Source organism: Melospiza georgiana, chromosome 1 (assembly GCF_028018845.1).
Source record: "Melospiza georgiana isolate bMelGeo1 chromosome 1, bMelGeo1.pri, whole genome shotgun sequence".
In the NCBI taxonomy this organism is placed as follows: Eukaryota; Metazoa; Chordata; class Aves; order Passeriformes; family Passerellidae; genus Melospiza; species Melospiza georgiana.
This window is the reverse complement of record NC_080430.1, coordinates 98,836,607-98,860,281: the sequence shown is the minus strand read 5'-3', so window position 1 is coordinate 98,860,281 and position 23,675 is coordinate 98,836,607. Positions and strand designations below refer to the sequence as shown.

The 23,675-nt window shown below is 37.4% G+C and overlaps 1 protein-coding gene across 1 annotated transcript in view; it reads left to right on the top strand.

Annotated features, from left to right (window-relative positions):
- The window catches only part of DOK6 (docking protein 6), a 251,710-nt gene extending 228,098 nt beyond the window's left edge, over nt 1–23,612 (top strand). Inside the window, exon 8 of the mRNA XM_058020153.1 lies at nt 12,969–23,612. Within this exon, the coding sequence (XP_057876136.1) occupies nt 12,969–13,108 (140 nt within the window). The 3' untranslated portion in view covers nt 13,109–23,612. The remainder of the gene's footprint in view (nt 1–12,968) is intronic.
- The last annotated feature ends 63 nt before the right edge of the window (nt 23,613–23,675 follow it).

Sequence of the window (23,675 nt, the reverse complement as noted above, 5' to 3'; positions counted from 1 at the left end):
AGTGTTCATGGAGAAGTAGTGCCGTAACTCAGGAATCCTGTCTCGTACTGTATGCTTCCACATTATGTGCTGCTCTGCTATAATAGGCACTGAAAGGGAAAATAATAGCACAGAAGGCAGCAAGCCGTGGTGGCAGAAGCTGGTTTGAATCTCTTTTGTGTCTGAGCTGCAGTTTCTGGATTTCACATGCCTCTGTGTGACCACCAATAGCTGAAAATGACTGGAGCACTGGATGGTGTAGCCACATGTAAAAAATTCCAGAGATTTCATTCAGGAACTGTGAAGTGGATCCTCTATATTATTTTTCTTTCCCTTCTATTGCTGATGGCTCCATGCTATCCATCTTGCTGTTAGCTAAACTGCTACCAACCCCCCATATCTGTAACATTCAACCCTTCTGAGAGATTAATTCCTCTTTGTTCACCTCAGCATCTCTTACCTGTGTGCTACAGCTGCAGACATTCATAATGAATTTAAAATCTGTGTTACAGTTCTTTCCAGTTAAAGCCAATGGCAAAATTGCCATCAGTAAAGTGCCTTCCTTTAATGTCACACTCTTTTTTCCAAATGTCTGCAGGAAGTGTAATTGCTTTGTACATGCCATGTTCTGATATGATTGCTGCTTATTGTCTTGTGCTGTGGGCATGCTTCCTTGTCATTTCCTGCCTTGCTTTAGTAACACTTAACTACCAGGCAGTGGGAGAGGACGGGATGAATGTCATTTAGGAGGTGGTAGTTCTCTACCCCTTCCTGCTTCAGCAGATCGTTCCACTGGGTTTGTCAGGACTCTTTTCCCAGCAGCTGGAATTAAGGAAATCTTTTGAAGGGACTGCTGCTGAGCTGCTCAAACAGCTTCTGTGATTTGAGAGGCCACATAAGGAATGCTAACAAAAAACCATCCTCAGCTAAGGAATGGATAAAAGCAAAACACAGGACAGAATATTTACAATTTTAATAATAATCTTCCAGGGAAGACATGTGGGTAGTATTTTCTGTGCTTTTTACTATTATCATTGATTTTCATATTCTGTTTATTTGCTTGTTGTTGGGTGATATGGATGTGGAAGGAAGTGCATTGGTTTAAGTTGTTTCTTCTGTTGTCTGAAAAAGGAAAAGGGACTCCTCCCATCTTCAGAAACAAGCAGATCAAGTTCCTTCAATTCCTTACCAGATTTACCTCCACTCATTTCCTCTGCTGTTATACAAGTGTGATAAAAATGGCACAGTTTGTTCACACTGAATCACAGTGAATTCCCTTTCAGGGAAAAAAAAAAGGCAAAATAACATCACTTGCATCCCTCAGTGAATTAGAGCCATTGTTTTTGATTTCCTGGTGGGTAATTGAAGGCTTTTACAGCTAGAAGAAATTATTTATAGAGTCATGAAAAATGGATTAACTTTCCTGAGTGCTTCATTGATGTTTTAGACATCTACTTTATTCCAATTAAACTTATATAATGTAAAAATCAATAAACTTCTTTATTTTAGAGAATAAATTATAGAGAAAAATAATTTGTTTCGTCTCTGTGAACTGCCTTATTGCCACATATTTTATATATGCAATCTCTGCAAGGAACAAAAGAACTGAGAGTGCTGCTGCAGTCAGTACAGACAGAAACCTTTCCTTTATTCCATCCATTTCATAAACTGTCCAGCCACTTGCAGTGGCTACTACCAAACACCTCAAAATATACCTCAAATGCGTGTCATAAAATCCATTTCTGTATTTTTTGTGTACTATGCCTGCTGTCTCAAGTCTTATTAAGGACAGTCTATAATTTCAAATTGCACTTAAAAAAAAAAAAATTAATTTCTCCTTTAGTATTGGTGGAGAGGCATGACTTCCTGCCTTCAAGTGTTTCAGGAAACTTTTTAATATTTCCAGGGAGCTAATTATCAGCTAATACAGTATTTCACTTTTACATGGCCTCTACTATTACTATCTAGTTGCAGCTTGAAATAACATTAATGTCTTCTAGAGAGTACTTCTAAGGACAATTTCATAGAAAATTATTTCACAGAGACCCCAAATCTGAATAACAAATGGTTTATTAAATGTTTTTAATATATGGGTAAAAAAGTGAAAGGGGAAAGGTAGAAGTTATGAAAGCTGTGTTCCATCCCTGCATATATTAATGTGAGAACTTCTCTGAATTTTTCTCATTGGTGGCAGAAAAAAAAAAAGGAAAATCTTTAGTCAGTTTAAATATCTCATTTTATCAAACTGGGAAAGGTGTTTTTTATCTCCCACAAGCCAACCTCCTCCTTCTATTCCCAGCAAAATACACACAAGCAAGGCTAACTCCCTGTGTTACAACATAAATACCAAGTTCCTTGAAGGAAAGGCATTTTACCAGAGTCCAAGACTTTTTCCTGTTCTTGGACAACATTGTCTACAGTTTGAATGGCACTTTGTCCTCAGGGAACTTCCTTCAATGGAAGCACACTAATGGGGTGACTGAGTTTTATGGCAGAGGTAGAGGAAAATGATCAAAAGCAGATGATGAATTCTGCTGCTTTGTGCAGTGAGAAGCTCTAGCATGGCTCAAACAGGACTGGATCTGCAGTGCAACCATTTGCTGAGGTAATCTCAGGCACAGCTGATGCTAAAATGATGGTCCTGTTACATCTCAGATCCATTTCCTGCCTCTCTGAACTGCCCAGAAGTGGAGCAGATCTGACTCCACAGTGGAAACCAAACATTCACAAAACATGTTTTGCAATTTGATTTCCCTTTTTTGTGTCTTCTTTTTGATAAGGGTTAGTTTTGCTAACATTAATCTCCCTATCTCCCTGGCTCTTCAGGTGTGCAAAGAAACTGGCTGGGAGTGCAAAAGGAAGGGCTCAGATGTACCACCTGCATGTCTTAGACTTTGTTTTAGATGTATTTGTTGTCATGTTCTGCTCACATAATGAAATTGTCTTTTAAATATAGTTTTTGTAGAATAGATATCCACCTCAGCTGGCATAAATCCTTTATCCCCATTTTTCCCTGTGTTAAGCAATGCAAGCTATACTACCTGCCAATTTTTCTCTATTTTTTTTTTTTTTTTCCAATCAAGGCTGTATTTTACTTACATAAATTGCGGTGAAAAACATATTCCCTCCATGCTGTCAGGACAAATTTGCTCTCTGACTGTGTTCTCTGACCTCATGAGCTGAGTTTCATTTTATGGCAATATTTTTTATAGGCTAGTGATAAATCTTTGTGACTGGAGTGTTTATAATGAAAATACTACCAGGCCAGGAAATATTGGTCAATATAAAGATCAGCAGAATTATGACAGCCACAAGATTAAACAGTACTGATCAATCAATAGTACCTGCAATAGTACCCCCTTTTCAAAGGAGTATACTGTCTCCACACTACACACTTTTCATTGATGTAATTTTTTCCTTCATTTTGCTTTAGATATTCTAATATTAAATTAGAATTTCACTGCTTCACTCCATCTCTGTAGTATCAGTGGAATTTCATCAGGCCTGTATAGAGTTTTCTGGAATAGTGTATCCAAGGGGAAATGTCAACATGATTTGAAATGCAATAAATATTTAACAGTGACATATTCCTATCATCAAAGTGATATGCAATGTATAAATTTGCATTTTTACGTTGAATTTTTCAGTAAGATACTTTCTGTTACATCAGTGATAAATTTAGGCATTGATTTTTTTTAACAATCTATCTGATAAAATCTCTCTTTTGAAGGGGCATTTAGTTTGGCTGTAATAAAAACACAACATTTTGAGGAAGGGAAAAATGAGCACCGAGATAACAAACTGGTAAACCGGGATGATGACAGTACATACATAGTTACCAGCTTTAAATTATTCTGGTATATGTACATTGCAAAGATGTAAAATAAATTATACTCCAGTTTCTGCCCAGACATCTACCATCAGTTGGCAGTCATAATGACTTCATGCTCTACCCAGGAGTCAAAAGCAGATAGCCAAGTGTGGAGCTCTACTTACTTAGATATTGCAGAAAACTATTTAAGAAAAAGTAATTCGATTCACACAATTTTATCTATCCTTCACATTTGGGGTTTTTTTACTAGCTTTATATTCTTCCTGCTTTTCAATTATTCCAGGAGCAGGTTAATTTTTCAGAGTATTTTCTTTTTTTGATTTGTTATGTCTCAATGAGATAAAATAAAGACTTTAATAATTTCCTTGTTGGAGTTTCCCCTAGCTGTTATCTCTTCCCCCTACTTTAGCTTTCCCATATGCACTTAGGATCAGAGCATTATTTTCTTGTTATTTCTTGCATTTTGCAATTGGATCTCATTCAAATGTTCCGTGGAGTGAAGGAAATTGTCACTTGCAGAAATTTCTCCTCTACCTTTTTTTTTTTCCCTTAGTATTACCAATACACATAGGTAATACATACATTATGTATGTATTTGTGAAGTCTGCTTTGTGAAGTTTCTGTTTAAAAGTTCATTGAGTTTTGAGCTTGAATAGGAAAGTGAAACTATATGCATTATGTATAAAAATGCCTAGTCTTTGTTTACTTTTGTGGTGAATGAAATAAATTTACTTGGCACAGGCACAAGTTGAGAAACAGCCAGTATTCTCATTATGAACCTTGATTTTACAGCTTATGTGGAGATGTTTTATATTAGGTTTTATATTAGTTTCTGGTTGACTGAACCTGTGGTTTAAAGAATGAATTAGGCCACCTTGGACAAAGTACTCAGCCTTTTCAGGTAGCTTTGTTAGGGCACTCATTCAAGATTTTATTTGCTGTTAATTAACTTGCTGGCATTTTGATACATTTCATTGCTAAACTGCCCACATTTCCTCTCAAAAGCTTTTCCTCAAGGTCGTGATGCCTGTGTCTTTCAGTACAAAACAAAATCCTTGACCACGGTAACTTCTCCATACACACAAATTTTGGATCATCTGGGTAATGGTTCAGAGGAACCTGCAACTCTCCTAACTTAGTGCAAGTCAGGAAGAACAGCTCAACACTTTCTTTAATTGATTTTTTTTTTTTAATAGGGGATTTTTTTCTGTCACAAGTAAAATTACTGAGAATAAAGTATTTCATTGTATTACAGAATGGTTTGGGTTGCAAGATGAGCCTGCTCAATGCCAGGCTATCAGGGTTCCCTGAAAAATACTTTTAAATCAATAAACTAAAAATTCAAATTATCACTGCAGAGTTTCTCTTCTATGGAATCCATGAAACCAAGCTAAGAAATCCTTCTTTTTGAGAGTCTTCAGCTGGAAAATGATGTTTGTTTTGTAGCAAATTTGGACCTTAGCCTAATTTCATGTCAAGTGGGAACATGATTGAACCATTTTCGACTGTGTTGGCATAGTTAAAGAGCTGGACTCAGGACAGAGGGTGAGAGGGGGCTGGTTTAGTACTCCAACATTAGCACAAGTGCAAAAAGCTGCAAAGACAAAATGAATTAATCTCTGCAAGGACTGGTGTGGTCTTTGTATGGAAGACAATATAAGAAAGCTAACTACAAGCTTGTTATGCTTACCTGCACATTGGCTCAGAGCACAGAACTACAAAAATTGCTGCTCCAATTTCTTTTACTTAATCTCCTTGAAGTTCAGGCACACAGGCCTACAGTTATAGATAATAAGTAGAAGAGCACCAGTCAAAGGGATATCATATGTAAAATAGATCACTTTTTCCAAATATGTGTCAGATTTTGGCAGCAGAAACATGAGCAAAAATGGAAGAGGCTATTGGGTAATGTGAGATGTGTAAATAATTTTCTTTTCCCTGCGTTGGGTGGAGATGTTAGGTGGTGGGGATTTATATATGTCTCCTCCCTTTATAAACACACCTAAAAGCATTATTAGGGGAAAAAAAATCTTAATGGAAACCAATTAAAAGTAGAGAGCAAGATAAACCTACTCATTCTTGAGAAAGATGTGATTGATGTTCTAATATTTCTACCACAGGAGCTACATCAACTTGAGATAGTCTAAGTAGGTGATTCACAGGTTAAGTGCCACAGGACAGCAAGACACTTCCTAGAAAAAACACAGCAGCAATTAAGCCAACCTGGCCTTCAGCCAATACACTGGCTTTAATTACACCTTTCAAGATACTGCTTTTAAATAGCTGCTATTTTAGATAGGGATACAGATGAAATAATGCTTGTTTTTCCTGTGCATAATATTTACAAGTAATTCACATTGTAGGTATTGAAACAATTTTTCTGGGTTTCAAAATATTGACATGTAGACATGGTCTTCACAAAACTCCAGCATTTTTGTGCCAAAATTGGAATGTTGAAAATCAGCATATTGTAAATGTGCTGGTCTTAAACTGGCAATCCTGCAGTCTCTTCTGCATGCATAAGTAAAGCTCCTTCTTTTCTAGAGGAGGACTTAATGACAATGCCAAAGACTTTTAAGTGAAATAATAGTCTTCCAGTTCTGGAAAGTGATATGGCTCTGTAACAAATATGTATCTGCTCTGGTACTTACTAATCTTGATGCTGTGCAGTTTAAAAGTTACTATTTTTATTTCAAATTCTGAGGAAAATGAAACTATTTTTCAATTAAGAATGGAAAATAAATATTTTGAAGGGGGAGAGGGTAAGAGTTTGCCATTCATTCTTTTCGTATATTTCCTATGTATTTTATTCTCAATTTAAATTAGTTTTCTTCAAAAGCATTTATAATAAACAAACTAAACCATTTTCTTAAAAATCTGTCCCAAAGAGTAGGTTTTTGATATTCTTTCTCCCTTCAGAAAGATATATGTATCTGATGGAATTAAATCCAAAATTATTTTAGAATACATGAAAGTTGGAGCCCAGCTGTATTCCCTGGAGTTTTTATTCCAACTGCAGTTAAATTCAAAGGAAAATTTGTTTTTCTTTATTTGGAGCTGAAGCAGGCCCACAGTTTCACTTTCAATAAGTATATGGAAATCAATATGCTGTAATGTAGTTTATGCTGTTTTTTAGTTTCCATCTGCTGCCTTCCATTGCATCTTTTTGTGAGTGACAGCATAATAATTGCTGTACCAATTAATGCCCTTCCAATCCAACTGCATCATTACTGCAAAATAAATGTTTTGCTTTGTAGCAGTTTGTCCTGCTATGAAACTTTGCTTTAGTTATTCCAATCATCAAAGAGCAGAAAAGGAAAAGCTGCTTTGTCATCAGTAGCTCAATAGAAGACACTGTATATTCAATACAGAGACTTGGCAGAATTTTAACCAGTATCAATTTATAAATAGGATAGCAGCAATCATTTATTTTCTGCCTTAAATGAAAGTATCCTTTTTGATGCAATAATAGCCACTTAACTGATTTGAGACCGAAGTAGAGGGGTTTTTTGGAGAAATTTTTTTCTTTATCCAGAATAAAATATGAAGTCTCTTTCTTTGCAACAAAAGCTCTTAGAGGATAAAAGCTTCCATCTGAAATAAGCAGCATAAAAATTTAATTCTTTTCAGTAAGAGTTTAATTTTCCCTAGTGGGATTTCAGTGCATAGCTACAGTGCCTTTCCCACTCTGTCCTGTGTCCTAACAAAAATGCTGCAAAGAATATCAGAGGCTGAAGCACTTTGAGACAAGCTTCCCCATTCAAACAATATCCTCAGTACAATCTCTGGGCCTCCTCTGGCATAAATAGGAGCTTTCACTGCTGTTGGGAAAGTCCTTGGAGAATACACATCTAGATTAAAGACTGGTACTAGTTTTGGGAACTTTTCTGGCTCAAGAGTTGTGTTTAGTCCAATGAGAATTGTGTGAGGAAACAACGCAGAGCTAACTCCTTCTTACTAATGTTTCATTCTTGAAACATCTGTTAGCTAATTGGGTTTTTTCCACCTTCTTGCACTATCCTGTTTTGCAATGATAAAATCTCATCTGTCTCTGTTTCCCTGCTTCCCAGGGTGTTCTGTTTATTGTGAACAATAGAATTTTCCAATTAATATTTCTAAAAAGAAACAACTGCTTTACAATGGAGCAATTGATTCACTTTATTTATTCTTAGCTTGCACTGATTGATCCATAGAAATTTCTTTTGAGCACAGGTTTTTCCGTAGCATTTATAGAGACATCTGTGGCAATTGCAGAAGTCTTAGAATCGTGAAGTCTCAGGGACTCCCAAATACAAAACAAAATACTAATAAAGATATCCAATTGGCTTTAATTTAATGACTTCAATTTTGTGCTCATAATCTTAGAAATGGAAATACAAAATTTTATTTTCAAAAACAAATTTGTTACTCTTACTCAGAAAAATAGAAATGCATTAGAAGTACATCCTTTTGTTTGTAAAGTCATCTGTTCAGAGGTTAAGAAATCCCAGATGAAAGCTTGCTGTGCAGCTGCAAATGTCTTTATTTTTACCTAATGGCTATCTCATATAAAGTAATTAAAGGCCTGCAACAGAAGCTGAAACACAGCAGCCTCTGGTTCTATTAATTTTTAATCACTGTACTGCAGAAACATAAACTTAGATTAGATTAGATCTTGGATGGGAGAAGATCAGTCATGGGGTTTCAAAAGTGCTCCTGCATCAGAGCTGTGAGCAGTCTGGTGGCCATGGTGGCACATTGCTCACGGGTCATCATTTGCCAAACAAACCATCTGGCAGGGAAACCAGCCTCAGAAAAAACCTGCCATCTCTTCCCCTGGCTGCTTGTTGCTGTTCCTCAGCTTTGCCAGCACAGAGATTTGTGGGGCTCTTGCAAACCAGATGACCAAAGTGCTTCTGTCTGCAAAGCAGCTTTGCGGTCTCAATGGCTCAACTGAGGGACAGTGAGCAGCAGTGCCAGCACAGAGCAGAAAGGGAATGCTTTCAGCTGGTTTTCCACAGAAAGTGTAATGTTGAACCTTACCCACAGGCAGAGGGGAATTTTAACACAGGACTTGTACATCAGAGATGAGTGCTTTAGCCAATGAACATCAGATCAGAATCCCTTGAATTCTTGTATTTGAAAGTAAAAGAGTGACCTTTATTTCATTTAGAAAAGAAAAATGGTTGGCACCTGCCTTCTGGTTAAGAATTTGAATTCTGAATCTAAAACAGAATCATCTCCCAATAAGCAGCAGTAAGGGAGCTTTTAAAGCTTATCCCTGGATCTCTTCACTTCTTTTTTTTTTCCTTTCATTTAGCTTAGTACTGCAAGTTTTTTCTCAGAAGTTGTGATCGATCTACTTATATGTACATCAGTCACTGCTGTTACTAGGAAACCATTGGGTTTTTCCTCCAAAGAATTGTTATAAATAAGCACCATGCCATGAAATAAGATCCTTGTGTATACTTCCTCTGCTTCCAACATAATTAAGATCAGGAAAAATCTAATTTAATGTAATTTAATGGGTTACATTAAATTTTCTTGATGGATCATTCATACCTAATTGCTTTGGACTGCAGCTTCATTGCATTCTATAATCCTGAGAGTAAATTTGAATAAAGGATGAAGCAGGCTGAATAATACTTATGTTTCCAAGGTCTTGTCCTGGAACAGAAAAAAACCCAACTTTTCCTCTGTAAGCCATGGGGGAAAAAACCTCTCCCAGCTCCATTGGTATGTTCAGGTCATAAAATCTGTGTGAATCAAATTCATCTTGTGCTGACTTCAGAAGAATTGCAGGGAAGAGTTAGTTTTGTGTTCTTAAAAGCAGCTGTGGTACCAAAGAGCTGCAAAATCCACAAACAGTATTCTTATTCTTCTTCTTCTCTCTTAACCTTTTAAGGCCCAAATGTGACTGAAGCAGGAAACTTAGAAAGCTGTGGAACTTTAATCCTTCCCTGCAAAAACTTTACCTGTATCTTTGGTTTCAAAATCCTTACTGCTGACATAAATTGTAACTTTGGAGACACTGCAGTACCTAGGGCTCCATAAGACTGATCAGCTGTATGAACCTTAAAATAATATTTGAGAATGAAAATAAAAGGATCTATTATAATATAGAATTTCCAGTATGTGATATGCTGAATTTTAACAAAAAGCTTAAAAGTGCCCTAAATTTTGGAAATTTACTACTTAGCAGTCTTAAGTCAACTTGGAATCTTCTGGACTATTTTATTATTTTGCCACCATCATTTTCTTATTCATTTATTAAAGTATATTAACAAAGCTAATTAGTTTTGGTTTTTTTTAAATATAATTTGAAAGTAAATATATTGCCTAGATCCATTCTTTCCAAACTCGTAACTTTTCCATTACCCGTAGCTCTCCCATTTCATTTGAGCCAATGTCCTCTATTTTTTTTGCTATTATTTTCATAGATTGATGTCATACTGTTCAGCTTGAACCTCAACCAGACATCTTAAACCTCTTGGCTCTGTTAAATGTGCCTTAATCTTTTCAATCTGTCTCTCTTCTATTTCACTACATATCCTAGCAGTTAGGAGAGAAGAACTCTCCTCCTTAAACTCTTTGGCTACCGAATGGCAAAAACTAGCCCTGTTGTGACATTTAGCATCTACAAATTTTCCTTTACAGAACAGCAAGGGATGTGTTGGCTTTTGGAAATGAAAGACCTGAATTTAATTTCCTTTTTAACTCTCATAGATTCAAATTCATCTTCTGCATTCCTAGGACATTGCCTAAATTCTGTGGCTAGAAATTAGTGTAGTAGGGACACTCTTCATCCCTGCATTAAAGCTACACTATTGTACAAAAGTGTATACAATTATACAAGATACAGCAGATGATGCAAATAGGCCTGAGTTTAGGAATTCTGTGGTTAGTAAGTCTCTTTACTAAGTGCTCATTGTCACAGGGATTGTTTTATGCTCTTTGGATAAAATGCATTAAGAAAATGAAGGAAAGTTATACCTTGACATACTTTATTTATCTTTGTTAGTAGGAAAGAGACAAATTTTACATGGAAATCATGTGCCTGGTTTAGCAGCCTCTTATGACATTTAAAAGACATATAATTGTGCTTCTGGGTAAAGGGAAAGCAAGATCTTACATCCTGAGAAGGAAATGAGGCAGATTTGCAACAAAAAATTAAAATCTAGAATAATTCGTCTTCTCATGTTTAGGTTTGCATTAGATTAAGAAATAAAGTGACAGCTATTGTGATGTAATCCCAAATAAAAGTAAAAAACTAATAAAGGCCTTATATAATATCATGATTGAAAGTTGGTTAAAGCAATAAAACCTTTAAGACTATTCACAAACATTATCAGCTACTGTGTAGCTCAGAGCTCACAGTCACCATAAGTTTTAGTTCAGTTTGATGCAAAAGCTTCTTGAAGCAGAAAACATTTAAACCTTTCATCTCAGCCAAGTTTTGGTAGCCAATGTCAATTTAACCCCATGAATAAAGAAGAAAAATACACATAAAAAATTCATCCTTCTTGCTTGTGCTTTGAAACTGATTTTATGATCATTAAAATGCCACTGGGAATTCACATTATGGTTTTACTGTCTTCAGTGTCACTAAGGTGTACCTTCTATTCTATTTTTCATTCACTTGGATTTTTTTCTCTCTTGGTCCCAGCATTGGTCTGATAGTATCATGTTCAGGGGGAGCCATGGAGTTTTTCATGAAGAAGTCAGTAATGTGTTATGATCAAACTTTTCCAAATGCAAGTGAGGAAATGTTCTCCCAAGTCTGGTGAACATCATCCTTGGTTCCAGCACTACTGGGCCAGCTGCTAATTGTTCTGAAACGTGTCAGCATGAGCTGAATTCTTTAGTATTTGAGTCTATACCATTGCAGCTATTCTTTAATATCTCTGTGGTTGGCATAAAAATATGATTTTGCATTCTTACAGGTAGTAAGTGTATTAAGATAGTTTTTAAAGCATTATGCCAAACCATTTTAAATTCAAGTTTCAATATACATTTCCAAAAACAAAAACAACAAAAAATTGCATGAAGATACGCATTTCGGAAATTTTATCTTTGTTACTTATTAAATTACAATTTCAAAAGGAAATATAAGTTAGGAAAATAATCAGGTTACAGAATTGAGTCATCAGAGTTACCTGAGTTTCATCACTGGCTTTTCACATGTGGTTTCCCATCTTGCTGATTAAAGCAATGGTTATATGAGATTCACAAGGCCATCTGGAAAAGAGCACCTCCTGGCACATCCTCCTCCTAAACACTATTCTGCCATGTGCACCGCATCCCACTGCCAGTTCCTTTTGGAATTACAGTGGTGCTGTGCATACCTGACAAACTGGCATCATGTTCAAAGGACAGTAAGTAAATGAAGTGGGATTTGTGGAACTAATCCCTTTGAAACCCCTGGCATTACCTTCATGGGAAGCGCTTCAGGTAAAAAAGATGTGCACTAGTTATTTCTGAGCCATAACTGACATCACTAAGACTTATTAAGTAGAAAATGCACAAATACGACACTGAAGTTTGAAATAGTAATGTTACAGGGCTTGCAAGGATCTTCAGGGTGAAGAGAGAGGCAAGAATGTTGACCTCATGTTCAGAAGGCTTGATTTATTAGTCTACGATATATATTACATTATAACTATACTAAAAAGAATAGAGAGAAAGTTCTCAGAAGCTTGCTAAGCTAAGAATAGAAAAGAATGAATAACAAGGGAGCTCTCTCTGATTCTGTCCCAGAGAGAGCTCGGTCCTTGATTGGCCCTTAATTGTACACATCCAACATGGGCCAATCACAGGTGCACCTGTTGCGTTCCACAGCAGCAGATAACCACTGTTTACATTCTTCTTCTGGGGCCTCAGCTTCCCAGAAGGGGAAAAATCCTAAAGAAAGGATTTTTATGAAAAGATGTCTGTGACATAGTAATTGTCACCCTAAATTACATCTGGGTTGGGTCTGGGGCCTTTTGCCTTGGCTGGGAATCTGTCAGCCACCTGTGCCCTTAGCCACAGGGAATACACTCTTCTGCAGCCCCAAAAGGACCCAATGAAGCAACTCTGCTCTCCGGACACCGTGGGACAGTAGGAAGCTAATCCACTGGAGGTGAAAAGCTTCAAAGCCCGCTTAGATCCCGTGTGTTCATGTCTCTCCCCGCTCCAGGTCACAGCCTCGGCTCAGCGAAGGTGTCCCGGGCGCAGACCTTTCCCAGCTACCCGTCGGAGCAGGCCGAGGAGCACCAGCAGCCGCTGTCGCTGGCCAGCAGCTACACCTTCAGCTACGGCTCGGGGCTGGTGCAATGACAGCTGGGGGCTGCACATGGACAGCTGAGCCTGGAGCCTCCCGCCAGGGCCGGGGCGCCGCCGGCCCCCTCTGCACCCGCCATTTGCCGTGAACACTGACGCCGAGCAGCTCCAGCCGGGGCGCCGCCGATGCGGGACCCTGGAGAGGCGGCTGCCCCGAAGCAGAGGCTAAGTCTTTATTTATTTATTTTGCCGTTCCTTTTGTCGATATGTTCAGAAAGGAGGGGGTTGGGGGGTTGGGGGGAGGGAGGAAGGGGGGACGCGTCTGTGTTGTAAGAAAGTGGTGGAAACAAATGAAACTGTGTTGGTTGGTGTGAAGGTTTCTGCATGACCGGAGAAGGTCCCTTCTGGGGCTCCACTGCAATGGCACGTTTGACACTGGGGGCCTTCCTTCCCGCCCCCACCAGCAGGACAGCCTGTCTTCACCCACAACCTCTGTCGGTCCTTGCCACAGCCTGCAACTCCCGCTGGAGGCACTGAAATGTCACCTACTCAAGATGTGGCATCCGTGCTGTGAGGGTCACTCCAGATCCAAGTGGGTTCACCCACTGCCCTAGAGGGTGGTTGGGTGTTTTTTGAGCCAGGCATCCACAAATACTGCAGCAGCAGGCTGATATGTTTTGTTGGGAATAGGGTTTGGTGCATCAAGGTAAGGTTATTGCCTGGTCCAGCTCTAATCTTAAATTTCCTGGGGCACAAATTCATCCCTTACACGTGCAATTTTCACCATGCCCCTAAGAGCTGTGAACATCCCTATCAGCAGCACAGTCTAGTCCTCAGAACTGCTGCAAAATCCTCTTTTTTGTAAATTATTTAGGTAGCCATCCCTGCAAGCCTAACTTTAAAAAGTGGGAAAACTGTTCCTCAAACAAAAAAAGTGGGCACTTGCCCAGCTGGCAACTGCCCGTGCCACAGCTGGGCCAGACATGGTAGAGCTGAGCTCTGGTCTTGTCTTTCTGGTCAGCGTTACTTTGATTTTGTGTGTTTCCTTCTCAGATTTCTGTTCTAGATGCACATTGTATCTTGTATGATCATGTGTCAAGCATCTGTTTACTCTCAAAAGGAGGATGAGTACCTCTCAATGGAGATTTTCTGTCTTTGGAAGACGTCTTTAAAAAACGAACTGTAGTAGATGTTTGTAATCAGTAATGAGGGAATAAGTTGGAAGGCATACCTGTAGGTGGGGAATGAATTTTATCTATCCTGAACATTTAGATTTTTGTAACTGCTATCAAATATTTATGTAATTCTTGTGATGCCCTGAAATGTTTGAAATTGTGAGGAGAAAAATTTGCCCTCTTGTATGATCTGAGGAGCCTTGTGTTCTGTTCCCAGTGTGAAACTATTGCCATGATTACCAGAGGAATTCAGTTCATTGGTTGTTTCTCAGGACAGGTTGAGGAAATGTATCAAGGAGGAGACACATAGACTCTTTTCCAATGAAACAATCGGTTTTATGTACTATAATTTAACGGGAAAAGTGCTGTTGGGTTGTTTTATATATGCACATTATATATATATGTATTAAAAGGTATGGAAGAAACTTCTGCTTTTGATTAAACATTTACTGATACAGTATGGTCAGCTTTTCTCCAACCATTTTCCTGGCTAAGAGACCTTGCAGACTTACATCTTTCAGTGAACGGCTGCTGAATAAAAAAGCTTTGCAATCCACTTCAATGAAACAGTTCTACCCCACCACAATCACCTTTATTTGTTTTTTCTGTTTTTCCTTGTCTCATTCACTACCTCTTTTCCTTCTCACAGTGCTGCCATACTCAGGAATAGAATGGCTCCCTGCAGAGAGTATTTTGATGAGCTGAAATGAAAAACTGCTCTCCCACGCTGTCAGGGCACTGTACCTAGGGTGCTCTCAGAGCTGTACCCATCAAGGAAGCTTCATTCACACTTCCACTTAAGAAAAAGATTCAGTTGACATTTTGCTTAGGGAAATTTTCCAATTTGCAAACTTTAAATGTGAAATTTGATACAAAATGATGATGATGTAATTCTGTTACTCAGTGCAGCTTTGCCAAATATTTGCCTTTTGGGGAAACGGTCAATTATTTTTATTCCTTTGCAACTGGGATTCTTCCACTTGCCCTAAAATTAAATATATTTTCTTTGAAACTCCTTAAATTAAGTTTTCAATATGTTCTACAGTTTCAATGCATTTTTCAAGTCCATGTAAATTTCTTCCTCATGACTTAAATACCAGTCATTCTATATAGCCCAAAAGTGGGGAAAAGGCAAAACAGGAGAATATGCTTTATAGTTCCAGTGTCCATATACTTTAATAACCTATCTAAATCCTCAGCCTAGTACTTCAACTAGAAACACTTTAACCTAGTACTTCAACTAGTATTTCTATAAAAAGCATAAGATCTATATAATGTTCTTTTTTACTGGGGAGCAGTTGCTGTCTGTGGCTTTGTCTTCCTATGCAGTACCTGAATATTTTCAAGTTAATGAAAACGTAGATGCTATTTTCAAAGAAAACACACCAAGAAAGGGATGGAAGGGAGAATTATAGCAGTTTTGGCTATATATATGGCCATATATGTGAGTTTTACTAAATATTTTGCTTTCATTGCATAATGCAACAATCCTCTCAACTCACATTCATAAAATACCTGTGGGGTCTCATACAATACACAGAAAATTGAACAAAGCTGCAGAACACAACCAATCTATAGCAAATCTGACCTGTTGGGAACCTATTTCTTACAGAGACCAAACACAAGCACACTAGGATTGGAAAATGAGGATGCAACTTTACAATGTACTGTAACACAGTCTAAGACAGCTGGTAACCTGAAGCACAAAAGTATTCAGAGCCAGTGGATGCTGCCATTAGTGCCACTCCAGAACAGCAGATGATATCACTGTAACACTGATGTATTCACACAGCTTCCACAAATGTTCCTCAGAAAAGCTCCACGAGAACCAGGCAGACACTGTCACAGCAGTGTGCCAGAAAATTCTGTTCTCATGGAATTGCTTTAATTCCTGGCACATGCCTGTTGATAACCTAAGCGATGGCCACTGAGACTACTTTGTACAGCTCCTTGTGCTTCCTCCAGAAGGAAAACTCTCTTTTGGAACACGTGGTAGAGCTGCCTGCCTAGAGACTACAGTGGCCTTTAAATAGACCCAGGGACCCCATGGGACCCTGTTCCAGTCTCGGCTTTCCTCCTGTGCAAGGCACACAGACTACTCCTGACCCCAGAGTTGCTCTCTGTTTTCAGCTAATGAGCTGTAAAGGGATGGAGGGCAACAAAATGTCTTCAGTGGTAACCAGGTACAGCTGGTACAAGTGGAACAGCGTTAGTACGTGATAAAATAAAAGAAATAAAGCTTCTGCTTTTATTTCTGTTTCAGAGGATGTGATATGAAAATATAATTGTAACCATGATTTACATTTTTTTTGAAATCACCCTTTGATAACAATATATTCACCCCTATGAACCAATAACACATGGCATTACTAAATATAGTTACTAATATATCTTTACTGTGAATATTATAGATTGATGCATGCTGGTACTTTTGATTTTGAAGTCACTTGGTGCAGAAAAGGTGAAATTGAAAGAGACTGCTAATAAATCATCAAATGGTGCTAAGGAACTTGAATAGTCCCATCTTTTAAACAGCCACATGTCATTATTTATAGTTTAAACTATCTGTGAGTACACTCCTTTGAAACAATTTCATCTGCCCATGTGAAAAAGAAAGGAGAATCTCTTGTAGCAGGGACTTTGCTATTTTACTGAGTAAATATTCAGACATTACTTTTTGTGTCAGATACATGGTCACATGTATCAAGTTCTGTCTTTGGGAGGTTTTGCTGCGCTTGTTTTCTTCTTTTTTGGTTCCACAAAAGCTACAAGTAAAACTTGAAAATGTATTGACAAACCAAAGGAGTGTGTTGAGATATTGACAATAGCTGCTCTCTTTTGTTTTGTCAAAAGTCTACCGTGACATTTCGGTAAAATACTTCATTCCACAACACATGTATAGAAATCCTGTTGGGATGCAGAAAACTATAATCAAGTTTTGTTCTAAGTTAATAAGACTTTGCTGGAAGAAGGGTTGAAATTGAATGTCTGAGGGCAAAAGTGTTTTAAAGTGCTCTCTATAGCAATAATTTAAGTACAAAATACAGCCTTCAGGCACCCATTTATTTAGAAGTTGCTAAAGTGCAGGCGATCTGTGACAACCCTTACCTGCTTACGGCAAAGAGAAAAAAAGGTCAATCGTTAATCATATCTATGTACTGCATTTATCAGAAAAGGAATTAACTTCATGCTTGCTCAGCTTTCCAGTCTAAAAGGCAATACTGTGAGGAGTGGGGTTTTTTGAGATATTTGATCTCTAGAACAGACAAAGACCATCAGCTTGCAGCGTATAAACCTCTACCCAGACTTAGCCCACCAGCCACATGTGCTGGTTTTCATCTGCTAACCTAGAAACTGCAGGGTGGTTTTCCATTAGAAAATATAACTGTCCTGAATGGCTGTGCATTTTAGCATAAAAAATAGAATTATTTACAAAATACTAAAAAGGAAGGAGTAATGAGTTCCAATTAATCTCTGCTTTAGTGTTTAACATCAGGGTATTTTGGCTCTTTTTTATACCTACTACAAAGGAGTAAGTGTGGCTTTTATCCACACGTGGAATGGAGTGAACAGTGGAAAAAGTGTGAAAAGTTGATCTTTGATTACGAGAATAGATCCAATAGCACTGGAAAATTTCATTTTTCCATACATCATTCAAATACTTGTGACTCTGTCCAAACACACTTATTACACAACAGGATATACTAGAATTTTACAGTTTTAACCACAGAGAATTGGTCAAAATGCCTGCCTGTGTTTTGTAAGTAGAAGATAATGACTGTGCAACACCACTGTAGTGACACAATTTTAAAATCTAAGGGCTGGATATGTGAATTCTGCAGTTATAAAATCTCGCTCTACATGAAGTGTGCAGGGTTCATTCTTGATATTACAAATAAATGCTTGTCACTTTTTATTTTAGATAAAAAGGTGAGGTATATTGGAAACAAGGATAAGCTTATGGTGGAATGGAAAAAACCTCAAAGAATATTGACTCCTTTGTTGTAACAAGAAGTTTATCTCCCTGTTCAGGTCCTTAAAAGACAGTAAAAGGTGATGGGTGAAGGTCCTGTGTATTCAGCAATTATTTAAATTACATTGTGCTTAGAAACGTAAATATTAGTATCTGTTGGCAAAGTGGTGCTGTTGAAGAAAATGGAAGTTTCACTTTGCAAGGATTTTTACAAGCTTATGCAGCTCAACAGATTTTTACAGACACAATTAAAACACATATGAAAGTAACTGAGGTTTAAGTATTATTAAATATAATTAAAGCATTTGACAATGTCCATATTTTTATGAATATTGCTAGCTGTAATGGAGACAATATTTCCTTTTAAGCTGAATGCAAACTCAGAAAGTAATAGGTTCTCTAATAGGAAAAAGTTGATATCTTTAAACATCACATTTAAAGTCCCAAAGAATTAATTTCATTGGGGTTTTTTGTGGCTTTGATGTAGAAATCTTCATGAGGTTCAACAGATTTACTACATTCTCTTACAATCCTGAGATTGTCAAGTGCATTAATATATTTTACAGTAGATTTTTTCCAGTGAGAATATTTGACATGAATGAAGTTAATTTTTAATCAGCTGACGCATTGTTTTCAATCTTTTTAAAAATTGTATGATAGCAAGTCAGAATGGGATAGAAAATAGCACAAAATTAATTGGCTGGTTTGGCAATTCCATACCAATAACCAAAATAAGGGTTTCAGTTAAACATTTACTCTCATCACTGCTCCAATACTTCAAACAGAATAAATGACATAAAATAAAATTTTCCTTGTGGATGTTAATTGTTGCATTTCCTGAGTTTTCATAGATGATCAGCTGTGGCAGGAGATATCCAGAACTGCTTTTTTGAAATTGTTCCAATTTGAGATGGTTGCAAGGAAAAACAGAAAATATATGAAAAAAATTAGTGTTATGACTTCTTACTGAAGAATGATACATGCTAACCTTTTATTTCTTTGAAAATCATCACTATAAAAAGGAAGAGAAATTTATGAAAGGAAGTGAAGAATGTGGTAAGAAACCAACAAAAATAAAACCAGATTCTGTAATCTTTAAAAAGATTAGGAGAAATTGGCAAACATGCACACAGCAGTGGGTCATGTTGAGCACAAAACTCTTCCCCATGGCGTTCAATTTCTCCTTCATCAGGAGCTGGAAACAATGTCCTGTGCTCAGTCTGATTCACAGCTCTACCCTGCATTCTTTACAAAGCATGATGGGCTCATTTTCCCTACCCTGGCTGGAAGAACAGAGTACCAGTCTGCCTGACACCCGTTATGCAATATAGGAAAAAACAGTATTTTGCACAATGCACTACCAATGTTATCACACAGCTTTGTGGAGCTCACTGCAGCCAGGTATTGTCAAAAGTATAATTTAGAGTATTTCACGGCTCATTGAGTTCTGTGTGATCTGTGTGATATCTTCCTTTATGATCCACAAAAATACATACAGAGGTGCTCAACCTTTTTTCTTCTAATTTCAAAATGTTCTGACAGAGTTCTGTAGGAAGGTTCCTCCCATTCTAACATTGTTGGGTAAATTATAGACATTTCAAAGAAAATAATAAATGTCTGCTTAAGACAGTTTTATTTCAGAGGGAAAAAGGAGTAGTAAAAGAGATTAATTTTAATACATGCAAATATTTCTAACATACATTCCTCTTTTCAAATACACATATAGACATCAGCACAAACAGATAAAAGTATTGAAGAAAAAAGAAAGATACTGTGCTTTTGTTCATATCTTAGTATGATAAGCTATTGATCACTTAAATAATTTTATAAAATTTACTGGTTAATGCTAGAAATTAATTATTTAGTGTAACAATCTAATTGAATAAACTGTTAAGACAGGTGTTAAATACCCTTTAGAACCACTGAGATGCTTTTTTTGTAAAATTACAAAGTTGTCTTTTTAAGTAAGCATAAGGTTAGAAGAAATGTGTCAGCCATGGCTAGTAATTCATATTAATTATTTTATCTAACTATACAGGCTAAAAATTTGGGTAGTGTAGAAATAATCTTTTGAAATGTGTGTTAGATAGCTTTGTACATTTCCTTTGATATTTCTAGCTCAAACATTATATCCTAAGTTATATGTAGGGATATATAAGACTGTAGCACAGATAGTAAGGTAAATCTGCAGCTTTATAAATCAAGCCTTATCAGGGCCAAGAAATCAGTCAGAGCAGTGGCACTAGTCAGGCCTGAGGCATGGTGGCAGCCTGCCCCAGCAGTATCTGACACACAGCTGAGGCTATGTCACAGTTCCTGAGACTCCCCTGATTTAAAGGAAATGTAGGCAAACTCGTCACTCGTTTATCCCATGGTTATCCAGATGCTTGTCTCTCTCATACTCTTCTCATGACTCTCAATGCACTGTAGGATTAGAAAAGACCAACAACATAAAAAAAGGTAGGGACAAAAGCAGAGACAAGGACCCTCTTGGTAGAAGAGTGTCCTCCCAAGCTCTGCAGGCTCTTCTTCATCCTAAAAATATGAGTTGTTTCTGTGTAGGAGCCCAGCTTCAGAGGGCAGGGGAGAGAGAGTGCTTACTTGTCTGAGGCAGGCTGGGAGAGAACTGGGAAGGGTCTCCCATTTCCTGAGCAATTTGGCAGGAAGGATGCTGGATGAGCCAGCATTTCAGGTGGCAGTGAAAAGCCTGGTCCAGTTTAGTGTTTGGAAGACCACTGTTGGTGTCTGGCCTGAGGGTGGAACTATTTGCCTGAGATATCAAAGGAGCAGTGCTCGCCCTGAGCCCACACTTGCCCTGACACCACAGCCCAGCCAGGCACAGCTGTGAAGGTGAGCCTTGTGCTACAGCCCAACAAGGTTCTCCAGGAATGTGTGTGTTTGGGAAATAACTTTTATGTTGCCTTGCTTACACCTTGAACAAAACAGTCTGAGAGCTTGGCAAACAGCTTCTACTCCTGGGGTCTGCAGCCTAAAAGAACATTTTAGCACCTATCTTGTAGACAGACGGGCTGGTTTTGGAAATAACCTTTAGTGTCAGACTTACAAAGCTGTTCAGAGGATTAACTCCTATTGAGCATCTCAGCTTTGAAGGAAATTGCACTAGGGAGTACTCACTGAGGCAGAGTTTCAGCTTCTGTAAATAAATACCATTGATTTGGGCTTTCACAGAGCTCTGTAACAGAGCATATTTAAAGGAGCATAGTGCACATAAGATTTAAAAGTAAATTTGAAAAACCAGAGTCCTGGTGCCCTGATATCTTTATGATTACAATAATAAAAATAATCATCCATTAAAAACAAAACACAAAAAAGCACACAAACAAACAAAACAAAACAAACACCCCCAGAAATGAAACCAATAGTGAGATCAATCATCTGAACAATCCTCTGAATATTAAATTTTTCCTTTTTCTGAGGTAAGGTTTCTTATGTGGAACTGTCAGGAGTAAGCTAGCAAATGCTGGTAGCAGCTATACTTTACCTGTTCTGCCTGCTGTGTTTCCTTGGTCCTCTCCTCCTGTCCCCTAGTCCTGGGATAAGACCTGGAGCGGAGGCAGGTGGTTGAGTTGCACAGTATAGTTAGAACTTGCTATTTCTGACATTCTCCAAAACATTTAGGTGTGCCTAAGAGAGAAGGTGGGTGGGAATTTAGGTCAGGTGGAGGTCATAAAGAAGTTTAATTGCTGAACTACCCTGCCAGAGGAGAGGGTGTCCAGCTTCTTGTGTTCCTTGGTGGGTCCAGCCCTTAGAACAGCCTGTTTCCGCACTGAATCACTGTTTTACCCCAACACTCACTGCCATGGGAGAGCAGAAGGAGCAGTATCATGAACATATTACAGTCAGAGAAGTTCTTTAAGGTAAAGGAATCTGTCTGAAATGAATAAAGAAAATAACAGGTTCTAACTTCCACCTTCTTTCATAGACTGTGAGTTTCTTTTTGTCCTGTTGATTCAAACTCTGGTGACTGCCTTTCCTACATTGAGAAGTCTTTTTCAAAGAGATGTGAGTTTACACCCTTGAAAGACTTAGTTGTACTATTGATCATTGAATATTCTTTTGAACATTAAATTTAAACATTTCCCTTTCTGACCCAATGAAAAAGATTATTTTTATTATTATGGAAAAGGTTTTACTTCTCTTTAATCTCATATATTCATTTTCAAGTCACACAGATGGTAGTTACCCTAGAATACCCTTCAAGGTATTCAAAACTCAGTTCTTTAATGACAAGATATTTTACTACATTTATTTCCTTTCAGCAAAGTTTCTAAGACCTTAAAAAACCCACAGAACTATTTTACAGTTTAGATGGTATGCTGAGCTGGTTGCTATCCATGGTTGTGTCATTTTGCTTCATTGATTCTTTTTTCTTCCCTCTTAACTATTTGAGCAAGTGATACAGCTTGAAATAGCACAGTAACTGTTCAACATAAAATTTCCAAATTACAATTGATGGAGTTTATTCAAAAGAATTTTTTAAAATTCCAAAAGGAAAGGACAAATCTATGGGAAATATTGAAACTAAGCAGCAATAAACAATGGTTTGTTTACACTGGAAAGTCTATTTACATAATCCAAACAACAAATATTGGGTCCCAACCTGCCAGACTCATAAAATATTTAAAGAGTTCTAATATTGCATTTCAAATTGAGCTTTTGGAAGTTTCTCTTTTGTGTAGCTTGCTAGTTTTTAAACCAATAAGAATATTGATAAGTTTGGGGTTGTTTTCTTTGTGGTTTTAATTTGTCACTTGTTCAGCTGCTGTTCACTGATATTACTATGGTGCAAAAATGAAGCTGTTGTTTTGAGATTGTTTTTTGAAAAAAAAATAACATATTTTTCTTATTATGCTATGTGTGATGTGATTTTCCCTGTGGATTATCCTACTGGTAGAACTAATATGTTTACAGAATTTGAATTAAAACAGATTACATACCTGCAAAGGAGTGCACTATAGATTTTGTTTTGTCTTCAAATCTCAAAAATAAGCAATTTTTTCAAAAAGACAAGCTGAAAGTACCAAGAGAGAAATTAAAAAAGGGCAGTACCACAAATAATCAAAACAATCTGATATTCCAGATTTTTAACCTCAACCTCTCCCTTTTTTTACCCTCAGTAAAGCAGGGATGTATTCTGATGGTCTCTAAAAGCAGTAAAACAATACCATCTTCTCAGCCTATGGATGTTTGTGTATCTCCAATTTGTCTCTCCAAATGAGACCTTCTGTGTAATCAAGTCCATTACATTGTTATTTTTGGATTTTCATTATCAGGGGGACCATAAGAAATGACCCAATGCTACAAGGTTTCATCTGTAAGGCTGTGCACAACTTAGAATTATCTGCTATGACATTTGATAACTCAGGAAATAAACCAACTTGTTAGTAGTACAGTTCTGTGTATCCTCATCAATTTCACATTCAAGCATTTGTATATCTGAAAACCTTCAGCAAGT